Source organism: Phyllobates terribilis, unplaced genomic scaffold (genome assembly GCF_046119375.1).
Source record: "Phyllobates terribilis strain yellow unplaced genomic scaffold, ASM4611937v1 Scaffold_3__8_contigs__length_932513732, whole genome shotgun sequence".
Classification (NCBI taxonomy): domain Eukaryota; kingdom Metazoa; phylum Chordata; class Amphibia; order Anura; family Dendrobatidae; genus Phyllobates; species Phyllobates terribilis.
In genome coordinates, this window is record NW_027362763.1 from 261,604,303 (window position 1) to 261,622,082 (window position 17,780).

At 40.4% G+C, this 17,780-nt stretch overlaps 1 protein-coding gene across 1 annotated transcript in view; it reads left to right on the forward strand.

The window, feature by feature from the left end:
• Positions 1-16,743, forward strand: part of LOC141258519 (vomeronasal type-2 receptor 1-like) — a 157,635-nt gene extending 140,892 nt beyond the window's left edge. The window contains exons 4-5 of the mRNA XM_073673505.1: positions 7,855-7,978; positions 14,083-16,743. Coding sequence (XP_073529606.1) covers positions 7,855-7,978; positions 14,083-15,080 — 1,122 coding nt within the window. The 3' untranslated portion in view covers positions 15,081-16,743. The remainder of the gene's footprint in view (positions 1-7,854; positions 7,979-14,082) is intronic.
• The last annotated feature ends 1,037 nt before the right edge of the window (positions 16,744-17,780 follow it).

The window sequence follows — 17,780 nt, forward strand, 5'->3', positions numbered from 1 at the left end:
CAAGTGCCAGCTCACAGACTGGTGTGCAACGTGACCACGTGCTGGAATTCCACATTACTTACTGTTGGCAAGGTTTTGTCAGCAGAAGAGTGCAGCAGTTGAATACCAGCTACAACATGCCTGTTGGTATTCCAATCAGCCTCCGCACATAACAACCGACAAGTGTGCATGGATGTCTGACATCTGTGAGGTTATACAAAACTTTGAGGAATCAACCAAGATGGTGAGCTGTGATGACGCCATTATCAACATAACCATCCCACTTCTGCACCGAAGTGTGCTTTTGGTTGCTCCTGGGGACAAAGACTCAGAGCTCATTTTCCAAAGCATCCAACAGGACTTTTGTGAATGGGCACTGCCAGAGGAGATGCAAGGGTGTTTCCTCAGCGAAAAGGCATCAAGAGCAGTGCCTAGTATTACACAGTCCACGGGCATGCATGAAAGTTCTTAGGGGCAGACCCCTCTAAATAGCCATCCATGGCAGGTCTTTGTGCCCATTGGTTAACCTGCTAGAAGCCATGTTTTTCAACACAGTCTCAGCTGTGGCCACAGGGAGCCCTGAAATAGACTTGCTTGAGTCTTTGGCTTAGATAAGCTTATGGATGGTCTTTGGTTTCTTTCCACAAGTCGGGCTTGAGTCCTTCTAATTGGTGTTCCCTGGCAAACTTGAGCACCTACCAGGGGATGTCCCAGTTGTAAGGATAGGCATTGTCTCACTTGTCACCTCTGTTCAGCGTGGATGGCCTGAAGAGGAGGAGCAGGAGATGGAGGAGGAAAGGGAAAGTCATCCTCCTGGTGGGGACAGGGAAGTTTTGCCTTTTGGGAGTCTGGCAAATATGGCTGACTTTATGTCCCGCTGCCTTTCCTGTGACCCTAGTGTTATATGCATTTTGACAAACAATAATTACTGGTTGTTTACCCTTCTTGACCCAAGCTACAAAGAGAACTTTTCATCTGTCCTTCCTACAGTGAAGAGGGCTAGTAAAATGGTGCAATACAAGAAGGCCCTAGTCGAACAATTAGTACAAAATTCCCATCTGACAATGCTGGCGGAAGAGGACATAGATCCTTGGACACCCAAAGAGGAGAGATGAGGGAGACACACACCAGGTCCAACAGAGGCAGGGGAACACTATCAAAGGTCTGGGACCATTTCATTAGACTCTCCAAGAGCCCAGGTCTGATGCCCAGGGTAGTCTGACAAGGAGGGAAAAGTTTTTGAAGATGGTGAAGGAGAACCTAGCTGACAATACCAGCATCCTCTGTCATTCCTCTGTGCCATACAAGTATTGGGTATCCAAGCTGGACATGTGACATGAACTGTCCCTCTACGCCTTGGAGGTACTAGCCTTCCCTGCAGCTAACGTTTTGTCAGAGTGAGTTTTTAGTGCCACCGTGGGCATAATAACTGATAGGCACATCCACCTATCAACTGAAAATGCTGACAGGCCTGGGGTGGCCCAGACTTCTCAATCCCCCCGGATGACAGTAGCGGAACATAAAGCAATTGAAATGTTCCATTTTTTTCTGGTGTATTCCAATGCACCCCTTCCCACCCAAAAAGGGTCAACAATTCATGGTTTCTTCTTTTTCTTGTCTTCCTGCTCCTCTAATCCAAAACTATCCCTCCTCTATCACCTAACCCTACACTAAATGCAGCTAACTGCAGTATTGATACGGAATAGAATAGATATAACCCTATTAAGGACTGTTGGTGTTAGGTTGCAGTAGCAAGGACTGTAAGGCAATAATCCCAGACTAGATGCCTTTAATATTGATCCCTACACTGTCAGCTAACCCTAAACTAATTGCAGATAAGAGCGGTATTATTAGAGAATAGAATCTATTTAAATTGTCCCTAATAGGAGTTTTGCTTACAAGTGGCAGCACCAAGGTATGTAACGCAATCAACCCTGAATAGATGCCTGTAATACACATCCCTACTCCGCAAGCTAACCCTAAACAAATTGCAGATAAGAGCGGTATTATTAGAGAATAGAATCTATTTAAATGGTCCCTGAAAGGAGCTTTGCTTCTACTGGCAGCACTAAGGTCGGTAACGCAATCAACCCTGCCGAAATGTCTCTAATACGCTATCCCTACTCTGACAGCTAATCCTAAATGAATTGCAGATAAGACATTATCCCAAAAATATGGAGTAAACAGTCCATTACAAAGTGTAACAAAATTTATTAAAAATATACAAAGAGGATACATTAAAATAGACAAAAGTTAATGCAAAAGTCAATGCTCAGGCTCAGGTGTAACATGGGTTCTGTCACTATACTACACTAGTGTTATGCCCTTACAATTTATATATGGCATTCTGATAATGTTACATAGTATACAACTATTGATTTTTCGGTGACAGCTTAGGTAGGATATATTGCTGTGGTGATATTACTGTTTGGGGTTGGCACTTGCCTATGATTGAGGGTTTTTTCCCTGCTCATTTTTCTTCCCACCCTGGATACCTTATGGAATGGGTTGTAATTTAACATCTGAGACTGAGCAATGACTTTTGTATTAACTTTTGTCTATTTTATTGTATGCTCTTTGTATATTTTCAGTAAACTTTGTTACACTTTATAATGAAGTGGAGTGTCCATATGACTTTTTGGGCCCATAGAGTGTTTGGCATAGAATCCTTATCTTGGATATAATGTACTCTGTTCTGTGGATATTGTGCTGAATTACAGATAAGAGCGGTATTATTAGAGAATAGAATCTATTTAAATTGTCCTTGAAAACAGTTTTGCTTGTACGTGGCAGCACCAAGGTCTGTAAAGCAATCAAACCTGATTAGATGCCTGTAATATGTCATCCTTATTCTGTTAGCTAACCCTAAACAAATTGTAGATAAGAGTGGTATTATTAATTATTTAAATTGTCCCTGAAAGGAGTTTTGCTTGCACGTGGCAGCACCAAGGATTGTATTGCAATTAACTCTGCTGAAATGACTCTAATACGCTATCCCTAAACAAATTGCAGATAAGAGCGGTATTATTGGAGAACAGAACCTAATTAAATTGACCCTGAAAGGAGTTTTGCTTGTACTTGGCAGCACCAAGGTCTGTAACAGAATCAACTCTGAGTAGATGCCTGTAATATGCCATTCCCTACTCTGTCAGTTAACCCTAAATGAATTGTAGATAAGAGAGGTATTATTAGAGAATAGAATCTATTTTAATTAGCCTGAAAAGGACTGTTGGTTTAACATAGCAGCACAAAGGACTGTAAATCAATCAACCCTGGTTTTAATGGCTCTAATACACTATTTCTACTCCAGCAGCTAATCCTACCCTAATTGCACCTAAGAGTGGTATTATAAAATAGAAAGGGCTGTTGGTTTAATGTTGCACCGGGAGGTACTGGAACACTATATAAACACTGTCCCTTCTGCAGCAGCGACTCTCCCTACACTATTTCCGGGTACAATGCGCCGAACATGGCATCACCAGATCTTATATAGACCCGATAATGCTATGCGGCCGGCCAATCACAGTAATGCCAGTAGCCACATGGCAATCCCTGCATATTTCGTGGCTGAAAATCAGGCGCCAAACATGTGAGGCGAGAAATCGAGCATGACGCCCGAGTACCCGGATACTCAATCGAGTGCCGAATGTCTCGAGCACCAGGATGCTTGATCGAGTCCCGAGCAGCGCAGAGCAAGCTAGCCCATCACTAATTACCAACTGTTTGACCATATAAAATTATGGACTCAAAATTGATTGAAAATTATTTTTGCTGAAGACTCTACTCCTTGGCATTGTGGTAACACACACCTAAATGCTCCAGACCAGCACACTGTCAAAAACTACTCTTTCTTTTTTTTAGAGTTGGTCACTTTTGGTTATGAACAATTTATCAAGGGCATTTGATTAGCAGCACCTGGTTGCTAGTTGCTATCCTATTTTCCAATTAATCCAATACTTAATTTTTTTACACAGTTCTTCTGCATTTTGGCCCAGTTTTTGGTAAATACAGAATGACACGATGGAACTTGTCATGTGTTGCTATTCATCCAAGGCTGTCTATGCCTAATTTTAAGACTTTACAAGGACCAGACGTTTTTGTGCTTGTTTTACTACACTCATCTACATTTAGATTGCAACACCAAAAAAGGAAAAGTTGTAAAATTATGAAAATCACAGGATGGATAGATATGGTAACAAAATACTTGTGCACAAATACATGCACTTATACACTGTGGCTTGTTATCAGTGATGTTATTAATGGTTGTCTGAGGTATGTTCTGCCATGCTGAATACACTTGAGATCACTGGCAGCTCCCTTTGTAATTGATGACCAATGACCAAACTCCGGCTATAATTGCATGCAAAACAAAAAGGGGACTGATTGCTACCTCCATTCCAGACTTCATTGCTCCATTCCTGCCTTTGGTCCCTATTGAGGGATAATGTGGGCAACGCCATAAAGGGGACATCATAGTCTAAATACATAAATGCAGACACAGAGTCATAGCGATATGCGGAGCTCACTGCTTCACAGGAAAGATTGGAGAGGGAGGATCAGGGAACCATCACGCACATTAGCTGATCTCAGATGAGGTGAAGAAAATTCCGCTGGGTGGTACCGGCCGTAGTAGAAGAAAATAGGGCAATATCCAGATTCGGCACAGCAACTAAGTAAAAAATCAAAAAGTTTATTTAGCCAGTTTAAAAACAGAAAAATTTAAAACCACCTAAGATCCCTCCACAACCAGACAAAAAAAGAACATTCCTATAGTAACATCAGCTCATTGGAACTGAAAGCATCAAAGATCTGCAAGGAAATCCAGATCTAATGATACGCCAATTGGACAAGGGGGATGTATTACCGTATTAGATACATCATTGTACATTAAATTGGCTATGGATATTCTTGGGGATACTGCTACCTATAGGCTACTCTTGTCAGATCCCACTACACACGTGGTCAAAATTGTTGGTGCCCTTCGTTTAATGAAAGAAAAACCCACAATGATCAAAGAAATAACTTGAATCTTATAAAAGTAATAATAAATTAAAAATCTATGAAAATGAACAAATGAAAGTCAGACATTGCTTTTCAACCCTGCTTCCACAGAATTAAAAAAAAAAATTAAACTCATGAAATAGGCCTGGACAGAAATGATGGTTCTTCTTAACTTAATATTTTGTTGAACAACCTTTTGAGGCAATCACTGCAATCAAACGATTCTTGTAACTGTCAATGAGACTTCAGAATAGTCCAATGTTTTCCTCTTAGCCATTCTTGGGTGTTTTTAGCTGTGTGTTTTGGGTCATTATCCTGTTGCAAGACCTATGACCTGCGACTGAGACCAAGCTTTCTGACACTGGGCAGCTCATTTCTCTCTAGAATCCCTTTATAGTCTTGAGATTTCATTGTACCCTGCACAGATTCAAGATACCCTATGCCAGATAACAGAGCCTCCTCCATGTTTCACAGTAGGGACAGTGTTCTTACTTGATATGCTTCATTTTTCAATCTGTGAACATAGAGCTGATGTGCCTTGCCAAAAACTTCCATTTTTGTTTCATCTGTCCATAGGACATTCTCACAGAAGCTTTGTGGCTTGTCAACATGTAGTTTGTAGTTTGGGAAATTCCAGTCTGGCTTTTTTATGATTTTTTTCAACAATGGTGTTCTCCTTGGTCGTCTCCCATGAAGTCCACTTTGGATCAAACAACGACGGATGGTGCGATCTTACACTGATGTTCCTTTAGCTTGAAGTTCACCTTTAATCTCTTTAGAAGTTTTTCTGGGCTCTTTTGTTACCATTTGTATTATCCGCCTGTTTGATTTGTCATCAATTTTCCTCCTGCGGCCACGTCCAGGGAGTTTGGCTACAGTCCAATGGATCTTAAATTTCTGATTATGTGCAACTGTAGTCACAGGAACATCAAGCTGCTTGGAGATGGTCTTATAACTTTTACCTTTAACATGCTTGTCTATAATTTTCTTTCTAATCTCCTGAGACAACTCTTTCCTTTGCTTCCTCTGGTCCATGTTGAGTGTGGTACACACCATGTCACCAAACAGCACAGTGAGTATCTGAAGCCCTATATACAGGCCCACTGACTGATTACAAGATTGTAGACACCGGTGATGCTAATTAGTGGACACAACTTGATTTAACATGTCCCTTTTGTCACATTATTTTCAGGGGCACCATCATTTCTGTCCAGGTCTATTTCATGAGTTTAATATTTTAAAAAATTCTGTGGAAGCAGGGTTGAAAAGCAATGTCTGACTTTCATTTGTTCAGTTTCAAAGATTTTTAATTTATTATTACTTTTGTCAGATTCAAGTTATTTCTGTGACCATTGTGGGTTTTTCTTTCATTAAACGAGGGGTACCAACAATTTTGACCACGTGTTTAAAGTACAGACCAAAAGTTTGGACACACCTTCTCATTTAAAGATTTTTCTGTATTTTCATGACTATGAAAATTGTACATTCACACTGAAGGCATCAAACTATGAATTAACACATGTGGAATTATATACTTAACAAAAAAGTGTGAAACAACTGAAAATATGTCTTATATTCTAGGTTCTTAAAAGTAGCCACCTTTTGCTTTGATGATTGCTTTGCACACTCTTGGCATTCTCTTGATGAGCTTCAAGAGGTTTTATAACAAGTGATGTAGCTAACTTATACTTCACAATCCCCCACAACCTAGCCATTATTGCCATCAAACATCATTTGGATAGGTATAGAAATTATACAATTGGTCTAAAACAATTTATTCTCATGGCTTTACAATATCTATTATGTCATAATTTCTTTATGTTTAATTCTCAGTTCTCTCTCTAGGTCCTTGGAGCCCCGATGGGCTTCAAATTTTCTCCACCCCTCGCAATTTTATACATGCATTAACAAACATTTGATTGATAGGAGATACAATTGTTTTGAAGTTAAACGTGCCTAAAAAAATGTAACAGACTCCGCAAACCCCCTTTGTCACAAACAATATGGTCCTCTCATAACAGTGATGTGAAACCACCTATTACCACCTATTACTTTCTCAACATTCTCAACTCCCTGATCCCCCCGTTGCTCACGCTACTTTGAGTTGCCTGCGCGGCCTAAACATGTTACAATATATTGCAGCTTTTTCGGACTTATCTCCCATCGCACAAATCTGTGACATCATTCATCCGCAATTGGAAAGCGAGCTACCAGCAGTGGATACTAATGATTTGCTTGTCCAAGTACATTCAGCATGGCAGAACATTCCTCAGACAACCAGTAATGATCTCACTGATAACAACCAAGGTGTGCATGTGTGTGCATTTCTGTGTGTGGCGTTCATACTCAAAAATGAATAAATTGAGATGTTTTGAAAAGTATTTTTCATTTTTTTTCCCTCATTTGCATAAAATTAACATGTCTATCAATCCTTTAATTTCCATAATTTCACATTTTTTTCTTGGTGTTGCAAATTTATTGTTGAGTAGTGTTTGTACTAATAAATAAAACTATAGAATTAAAAGAGGGTGTACATTTTCACTTTTTCTCATGACTGCATGTTAAATAACGCACTATTGTGGATGGTCTACAAACTTCTTCAAAGTTATCCCTAGTTGGCTAAACACTTATAATGAATCAATGAAAGCAGAATTTTATGGAGCAGCATTAAAAGTTTTTACACCATTTATGGAAACATATATTTAGGTAAGTCTTTTTACAGCAGCAGGGGAGTAGGTTTTATCTGCAATACGTAAGTAAAAAGCTGCGGATTCAAATATCAATAAAACTAAATTATAAAATGGCATAACTTTTAGTATTTCCTCATGACATGCTTAGTAAAGTTCATTCAAATGTTTTTCTCATTCACTCCAGTCTCCAGTATCAGTTTGCAGTAAAAGTTGTGTTCCAGGTACAAGAAAAGGCATAAGACAGGGAGAACCGGTTTGCTGCTTTGATTGTATTTCATGTGCAGATGGAGAAATTACCAACGAAACAGGTAAAATATTTTCTGAATTGTTATGTATTTTATTGTTAGAATTAAAAGAGTTGTCTTACTTGAGGCAAAGAGATGGTATTGCCTTTTGGAGAGGTTTTGCTGTATTAGATAAAAGATAAAAAAACAAAGCTGGCACATCCGTGAGTAAATTTAAAACTGACTCTTCTTTATTGATTCCTCAATTAAAAACTTACTTGTGTTGTTTCATCATGAATGCCTGTTATGCGTTTCTGGTGGTAACTCCACACTTAGTCATAGAGATTTAAGACCCCATAGAGATCATAGACCCCATCTCTATGATCTTATGTATTTCCGGCAGTAGCCCGCCCTTAGTCATAGAGATGGGGTCTATGATCTCTATAGGGTAGATCTCTACGACTGAGGGTGGGGTTACCACCAGAAATGCGTAAGAGGCATTCATGATGAAGCAACACAAGTAACTTTTTAATGGAGGAATCAATAAAGAAGGATTGATTTAAAATTTATTCACAGATGTGCCGGCTTTGTTTTTTTTAAGTGTCACCCATCTATATTCGCATTTTAGCAACAAAATACACATGATGAGTCCAGCATCAATATGCTTTTTCACTATTGACTGTTTCACTGTATTACAGGGTGGCAATTCAAATTAAGGTTTATGCTCCTTCTCCTCTTTCTCATCATCCTCCCAAACTGTCCCCTGGCTGTACAGTTGGGTACCTGGCCACTGTTGGGACAGTAACTCACCCTCTGAGCCATGTGTGAATGACAGTCCTGATAACAATGTAAATTGGTCCTGCTCCTCCTGCTATTCTTCCCGTGCCACCACATCATCCATCATCGCCTGAATTGTTTTTTCCAGCAGGCATATAAATGGTATAATAATGCTGATGATGGCATCATCAACGCTGGCCGTATTGGTGGAGTATTCAAAGCAATGCAACACAGCACATATGTCCCGCATTGGAGGCCCACTCATTGCTGGTGAAGTGGTGTTGTTCTGCAGAGTGACACACCCGTGCATGCTGCAGCTGAAACTCCACTATTGCTTTTTGCTGCTCGCACAGTCTCTCCAGCATATGCAAGGTGGAGTTCCATCTTGTTGGTACATCACATATAAGCCAGTGAGCGGGAAGGCAGAAGTGACGCTGCAGCACAGACAGGCGAGCAGCAGCAGGGTAAGGACGCCGAAAGTATGCAAACACTGCCCGCTCCTTTCAGCAGCAGCTCTGACATAAGTGGATAGTGTTTCAGGAAACTCTGCACCACCAAGGTCAGCACATGTGTCAGGCAAGGGATGTGCATCAAACTGGCTAGGCCCAGAGCTGCTTTGAGATTTCGCCCGTTATCTCACACCACTAGGCCGGGCTTGAGGTTCACCGGCACCAACCACTCATCTGTCTGCTGTTTGATCCCCATCCACAGCTCCTGCGCAGTGTGGGATTTGTCCCCCAAACAGAGGAGTTCAAAAACAAACTGTTGTCATTTCCCCCTGGCTGTGCTGAAGTTGGTGATGCAGGTCTTACTGCGACCTGATGAGGAAGCAGTGGAAAAAACGGAGTAGGAGGAGGAGGCAACCTGGATAGAGAAACATCCAGCAATCCTAAGTGGTAGTAGGTCATGGGCTAGAACGCCTTTTGCCTCTGTCACAGCCGCCACTATATTTACCCAGTGGGCATTTAGGGAGATGTAACCGCCTTGGCTGTGTTTACTGGTCCACGTATTGGTGGTTATATGGACCTTGTCACTGATGGCGTTGCGCAGTGTACACCTTATTTTGTGCACAACATGTATGTGCAGGGCGGGGATGGCCCGCCTGGAAAAGTAGTGGCGACAGGTAAGAACATACTGTGTGACAGCCACCGCCATCAGTTTTTTAAACAATCCATCTCAAACAGCCAGAATAGCAGCATTTCAAAGGCCAGGAATTTGGAAATGCTGTCATTCAGGGCCAAGGCTCATGGGTGGGTAAGGGAGTAACTCTTCTTTCTCTCGAGGGTTTGGGGTATGGAAAGCTGAGCACTTCCATGGGATGGTGTGGAGATGCTCGGTGACTCTGGTGGTGGTGCTGCCACATTCTCTCTTTGCAGGGAGGCAGGTGGCCCTTTTGATCATGAGTGGGAGGGAGAGGCCGAGACCACAGGAGAAGAGGGAGCAGGAGGAGGCTCAGATCTGTTAAAGTTTTTTAAATGTGTACTCCACTGCCCCCCGTGCTTGGAATTCAAATGCCTCGTCATGCAGGTGGTGCTCAGGTTCAGAAGATTTATGCCTCGCTTAAGACTCTGACAGCACAGCGTACAAACCACCTGTCACTAGTCGTCAGGACATTCCCTGAAGAAATGCCATGCCAGGGATCTCTTTTGAACTTGCTTCGGTGTGCTCATTTCAGCGGCGTGGTGGACAGTAGCAGTCGATGTACTAGCAAGGCACCGGACTTTGTGCCTTTACACCCTGCTCCCTCTATTGCTGTGCTGCTGGGGCAGCATGGCCTCCATCTCTTCCACCGAATTACGCATGTCACTAGGATGACCTTCGTTCCATGTGGGGTCTAGGACATCCCCCGCATCATCTTCCATCCACTCCTCACCCCTGCCCTCCTTGCTGGTCTGCACACTGCAGAAAGTTGCAGCAGTTGGCACCTGTGTTTTGTCATCATCAGAGATGTGCTGCCGTGGCCTGCTGACCGTGTGCACTAACCCTCCGACGTACTCATCCTCAACTGAACAAGTGGTTGGGCATCACTGCACTTAATATCTTCCACTTGTAGGGCAGGGACAGGTGGATGGTCAATGGAACCACAGCCAGTGGGTCATCAAAAAGCAGAAGTGACTGCTGCATGACTTGGGACTCAGACTGCTTGGCTGATTTGCAAGGGGAGTGAGGTGAAAGCCAGATGCAATGGTCCGCAGGTGCCAACTCTGCACTTTCTGCTGTGGACTGGGTGGAAGATAATGCGAAGGAACTGGAGCCACTGTCAGCCATCCAATGTAACACTGTCTTAACATGTTCTGGCCTCACCATTTGTGTAGTCGTATTTGGCCCTACGAAATGACGCATAACGTCCTGTTGCCTACATGCACCAGAGAAAGGTGTTGTATTTGGGCACATAGCAGGAACAAAACGACCATGTCCTCTCCTTGCAGCAGCTACACTACCACCACCAGCAGCAGCTACACCAGCACCACCAAGGCCACGCCCACGTCTCCTATTTGATGCTCTCCTCATTTTTTTAAGTGTTTTTTTGGCACACTACTCATACAGACACAGTGGTAGAGTAAATTTATTTTTGTGCCACACAAATGGCAAAGAGACGGCTGCAGTGTAGATTTATTTTTTAGGCACACTACTCATAGAGACACAGCGCTACAGTAAAATTATTTGTTTGGCCTACAAACGGCAAAGAGATGGCTGCAAAGTATAATTATTTTTTTGCCACAATACTCGTATAGACACAGCGGTAGAGTAAAATTAATTTTTTTTGGCCTACAAATGGCCGAGACACGGCTGCAGAGTAGATTTGTTTTTTAGGCACACTATTCATACAGGCTGCAGAGTACACACAAGCTTTTTGGAACAGTACTCTGACAGGCGGGGGCGCAGAGTACACACAGAGGCTTAAAAGCACAGTATTCCCACAGGCGGGGTTGCAGAGTACACACAGAGGCTTAAAGGCACAGTACTCACACAGATATGGGTGCAAAGTACACGCTGTTTTTTTGGCACAATACTTCCATAGATATGGGTGCAGAATACACTCAGCAGCTTTTTGGCACAGTATTCTCAGAAATATGTAAATGGCTATTGGAAAAAAGCAGTATTTAACCAATATATATATACAAATAAATAATATCCATAATACTGCTAAATAATGGACCCATGTAAAGAGACAAGTGGTCAAAACACTACACAAAGGGGAAGCTAAACAGCAAAAAAAAAATACGATCAACATGGTCCATAATTATGTGAAAAGAAGAAATCTTTATTAAATTCATAAAATGCATACAGAATACGGCGAGGGTGCACATGACAGACATACTGTAAATGGAATAAAATGCGCAAAGACGGCATCCACTGTGGAACCAACTACTCTATATAATTTCAGGTACTAATGCAACCATAATCAAAATCAGAGTCACAAAGGTGGTCTACAAGAAATGCACACCATATGTGATGTCAGCAGTATAAATATATATTCAGTATATATAACAGGCAATGTATTATAGCCATTTCACTTGTTATAATCATAACCCATGCTCATTACCTGTAATAAGTGGCAGCCATCGCAAATGTTTCACGTGGAGCGTGTCACCCTGACGCACGTTTTGGTGCAAGCCTTTCTCAAGGAGGCCCCTGTGCATTTCTTGTAGACCACCGTTGTGACTCTAATTTTGATTATGGTTGCATTAGTACCTGCAATTATATAGAGTAGTTGTTTCCACAGTGGATGCCATCTTTGCGCATTTTATTCCATTTATGTCTGTCATGTGCGCCCTCTCCATTTTCTGTATGCATTTTATGAATTTAATAAAGATTTCTATTTTTTCGCATAATTATGGACCATATTGATCTTTTTTTTTTTTGCTGCTTAGTTTCCCCTTTGTTCCAGAAATATGGGTACAGAGTTCACACAGTGGCTTTTTGGCACAGTACTCCCACTGAGACATGTACAGAGTACACACAATGGCTGTTTTGCAGAGTGCCCAGCCTAATTCTGTCCCTCACTCCAGCTGCATCCTCTCCCTAAACTAATCAGAACAGAATGGTGGCGGTACTCGTGATCCAGCATTTACACGTGGTGCGCCAGCCAATCACATCTATGCCAATATTTGGCATGGCTGTGATGGCACTAGAAGTGCCCACAGCCTAAAAGCTTGTTGATTGGCTGCGCTGCAGCCTTTAAACAAACTTTATTAGGCATCCGAACCTGAACAACAAAGCGACATCCTGTTAAAAGTCCATGTTTGGGGTTCCGGTTCGAACCCCGAACTTTACAGTTCGGGTTTGTTCAGCCCTATTCAGGAGATGTGTATAATTGGGTGTCATCATCATACTGTAAACCAAATCTGTTGATTCTTTGTCCAATAGGGGCAGTGTATTTTTAAAAAAGGAGGGTGCCCAGTTCTGAACCTTGAGGAATGCTAACAATAAGGGAGACAGGAGAAGGTATGCATTGAATATTAATAAGATTAGAAAGGTTTCTATCTGAAGCAGGAAGAATTATATTTACCAGTGGAAGGAGGGCCAGGGTTAAGGGAGATATGCCAGTGACAAAAATAAAGAGTATGAAGAGAATGAGCCGGTGATTCAGTGATTTGCGCAAGTGTTTTGTGCGTTGTATGGTGGTAGTGGAAGGTTTGGAATTTTACAGAAATGTAGAGCATGAAAGCTTTCATACTGCCCACACCTGTTACTCGCCACAGTTGAGTTTGAATGAGCATCTCATGCTTGAAACAAAGTTGTTTTCAAAAATGTGGGCAAAGGGGTCAACAATTTTGTCCAGCCCATTTTGGGGTATTTCTGTGAAATTATGTCCAATTTGCCTTTTTTTCTCTGTTTATTTGTATTGTTTCAATACACACATAGGAAATAAACATGTGTATAACAAAACATGTGTAATTGCAATAATACTTCATTTTCTGGAACACTTTCAAGGTTGCCAACACTTTCGGCCATGACTGTAGATGAAGTATGGAGATAAGGAAAATACATACATTTTGAGTCACAATTGAGCAAGAAGCATGTTTGTTAGAATATCTTACATAGATTACCTGTCTCCTGCCCTGTCTAACTGCCATGTTTAACTGTGCATTCACTATAAAATGGATCAGAATTCTTCCCTTTTACTTTTTGCGGTTCTTCTAGCAGGCGCTACCAAAAACAAGTAGCAAAAATACAAATCATAGAAATATATTCCTCCACGCCTGTTGCCTCTACTCCAATTAATGGATAAAATGTGCCCGAAAAAAGTAGTTTTACTTTAAAGTTACTTGACAAAGTATTTATGTATTAAATTATAAATTACAGGCTTTTTGGTCTATTTGTCAGATGAGAGTAATGGAAAAGGATATGATCCAGCTATGTTTTAGAATGCAATTGTTTTACTCTTTACTCTGGCTGTTTTTCAGATGCAAGAGAATGTATATCATGTTCATCGGACTACTGGTCTAATGCCTACAGGAATGAGTGTGTGCTAAAAGAAGTGGAATTTCTTGCTACTGATGAAGCTTTAGGGATAACGCTGATATTTCTTGCTGTTTTCGGTGCTTCCTTAGTTATTGCCTTTACTATTATTTACATCATGTATAGAGAAACTGCCCTGGTCAAGGCAAATGACCGCAGCTTGAGTTTTCTTATTCAAGTTTCACTGGTCTGTACTTTCATGACTTCAATTATTTTTGTTGGGAAACCAGAGGAATGGTCATGTATGGCACGACAAACTACATTAGCCTTAGGGTTTTCTTTGTGCCTTTCCTGCATACTTGGTAAAACAATTGTTTTGATGCTAGCAAAGAGAGCTGCCAAATCAAAAATGGCTGAGAAACCTAAACCAATAGACTTCAAGCCTTTGCATCAGAAAATTGTTGCCATCACTGGCTTAATAATTGAAGTTGGGATATGTACTGCTTACCTAATTTCAATGCCTCCTTGGGTATACAAAAACATGGAGTCCCAAAATATCAAGATAATTCTTGAATGCAATGAAGGTTCCATTGAATTCTTGTGCTCCATGTTTGGGTTTGATGTCTTCCTGGCTATACTGTGCTTTATAACTGCTTTTGTAGCTCGAAAACTTCCGGACAATTTCAATGAGGCTAAATTTATCACATTTGGCATGCTGGTCTTCTTCATTGTTTGGATATCCTTTGTTCCAGCTTATCTGAGCACAAGAGGAAAATTCAAAGTAGCGGTTGAAATATTTGCCATTTTGGCATCAAGCTTTGGTTTACTTGGATGTATTTATGTCCCTAAAGGATATATCATTCTAATAAAACCAGAGAGAAACACTGAAGAAATTGTTGGTGGCAAAGCTGCCACTAATGACAAAAGTGCTCCAGCGACATCAGCCTCTATTACTAGTGAGGTTAATAGTACAACAGTATCCACCATTGTGCTTGATGATTAATGTTTTTCTAGTTTAACTTAAGGCTGTGTCTTGGTGTTAAGAGTACATAAATATTACATTAATATATAAAGCAAAATGTTTTTTTTATTTTTGCTAAAACTGTGATTGGATACAAAATATGGGAGAAGGAATATATTTTCCCTCTTATTTGGATACAATTCTGGTCCTAGAAAAAAATGGGGTGGCAACCAAACTGTAAATGCGCTTTATAAATCTGACCTAACCCTAATGGGGATGTTTCAGTTTTCCTATTTTCATTTTATAAATGTTTCAATGATAGAGCATAAATTTATATAAGAAAAAATGTAAAACAAACAAACAACTAAAAACAAAATGGATATAAAAATGTGAAGCCCATATTTTCTGCCATGTACCTTGCTTAAGGTCCTGTTCACACTGCGTTTCTGCAGTGCATCCAGGGGGTAATCTGAATCCTTTTTTTAGATGATAGTCAGCAACGTTTCTCTACCTGTCTAAAATGACAGACACTTACATTAAATAGGAAAAATGGAACTCATGTGAATTTTGTTTGTCATAGGAGCCTATGGCTCTGTTGAGTTCTGTCTGACTCCCATTTTTAGAAGGATTCAGATCGAACGTGAGGATACACTGCAGAAACGCAGTGTGAACAGGGTCTAACAAAAATCAGAGGTCAATCATAAGAAAATGGGAACTGCCTATATTTTACTAATGGACCGTGGATGTATAGTACCATATAAATGAGCACAAATGTTAATATTGCTTGTGTAGATGGTTATTCTGGAAATAACATGAAATAAGACTTATGATTTTAAGGAAATACCTTTTGAGATTGTTTATTGTAATCATTTTTCCTTTTTCATTTCTAAAGAAATTCTGTGTTTCACAATGTCCTTAAAGAAGCACTCCCATTAAAGTTTTTATCCTCTTACTATATAAATATTGCAATCATCATATTGTATAGCACTGTGTACTTACAATTGGAAATTTTGCCTTTCTACCCACAGATCTCTTTTCTTTGTTCTATGTAGAAACAGGATGTCATGCCGGTCTTCAACCCCTGACCCAGCTCCTCCCTCCTACCAGGGACTGTTGCAGTTTCTTATGACTCATTCAGGGAAAATTGACCTCCTGTTTCTACATAGAGCTTAGAAGGATTCTGCTAGTCTGTTTTTAATCACATAATGTCATAGACCTAATGGAAACGAGAAGAATTAGTTGGGAAGAAGGGAAAATGAGCAATTGTAATATATTAAGAGGATACAAATTTTGATGGGGGTGCTTCTTTAATTTTTTGCAACATTTTAATGTTGCAATGTTGAGATGGATGACTTGACTAACAGGGTTGTCTGGTTTAAAAAAACAATAATAAATGCTGCCCTCGTTAATTGGGTCTCTTACCCAGAGTGGAGAGTGATTAGAAAAAGCATTACTCACTCTAGAGGACCCAACAATTCTATGCATTACATAGACAGCTTATTGATTTCAACATAAACTGAATAATTATTATTTTACCCTATTGTGATGCTGCAGAGATTTAACACTTGCTGCTGAGTTACTCTATACTCTGCACCTGTCCTCAGGGTGTCACAGTAGCAAGACACCCTGTGATTAGCTAATGGAAACCTAATAAAAAGAAAATGTTCTAGCTTCATAAAACTCCCTATAGTATATAAGTATTAGAGCTGTATATTAGTGATGAGCAAGCATGCTCGTTACTCGAGATTTACGAGCATGATCGGGTGTTTTCCGAGTATCTTCAGCGTGCTCAGGCGTTATGTTTCAGTCATGCTGTGCTCATGATTTGCGACTGTTTGACAGATTTAATACATGTGAGGAATGCCTGTTTCTTAGGCATTCCTCACATGTATTAAAGCTGTCAAACAGTCGCAAATCATGAGCACGGAGTAACTAAAACATAACGCCCGAGCACGTTGAAAATACTCGGCGAGCACCCGAGCATGTTCGCCGAAAGGGTTAACAGAACATACTCGCTCATCACAACTGTATATAAGTCATTGCAAAATATGCATTTCTACCGTTTATTCCTTCTGGTAAATAAATATAAATTTATGGTTATGTTAACTTTCATCAGATTTCCCCCATATAATCTCAGTTTATCTTAGATTTAATTGCATTTTAATAACCTGCCAGAAAAGCATATTGAAGGTATATTTGTGTTGAAGTTATAATTGTGCTGGTTTCTTCTGCAGCACATCTTTCTAGGAAAACATTTTATAGCATACTATATAAGAGACAAAGTGAGATGATGCAATTTGTAGGACTAATAAAATACATGTAAAGTACAAAGTCTGGTTGTGATTTATTCTGATCAAAACATTAAATAAAGTACAGAATTTTAGAAAGATTGTGAATGTGGGCTTGTTTTTTCACTTGTCTTATTTTGTTTCATTGTGACATTCGTAACAAACAAAATGGCATATTGTATTTTCTTGCATCCTGTGTCTTTTTCTGTTAGCTCTCTTTCACATAAGGGTTAACATATTATCAGAAGATATGAATTTATTATATCAGGCTTACATAGTGAACATATTTGTTAAAGTGAAACTTTTATTTCTGGTGATATTTTTGAACAGGGTTGGGGAACCTCAGGACCGCAGGCCGTTTACGGCCCTCAATGACCTTTTATTGGGCCCCTGGGCAGATTCCTGGGGACTGCAGTGCTTTGGCCAGCAGCTGTATTTTGACGGCCGCCGGACC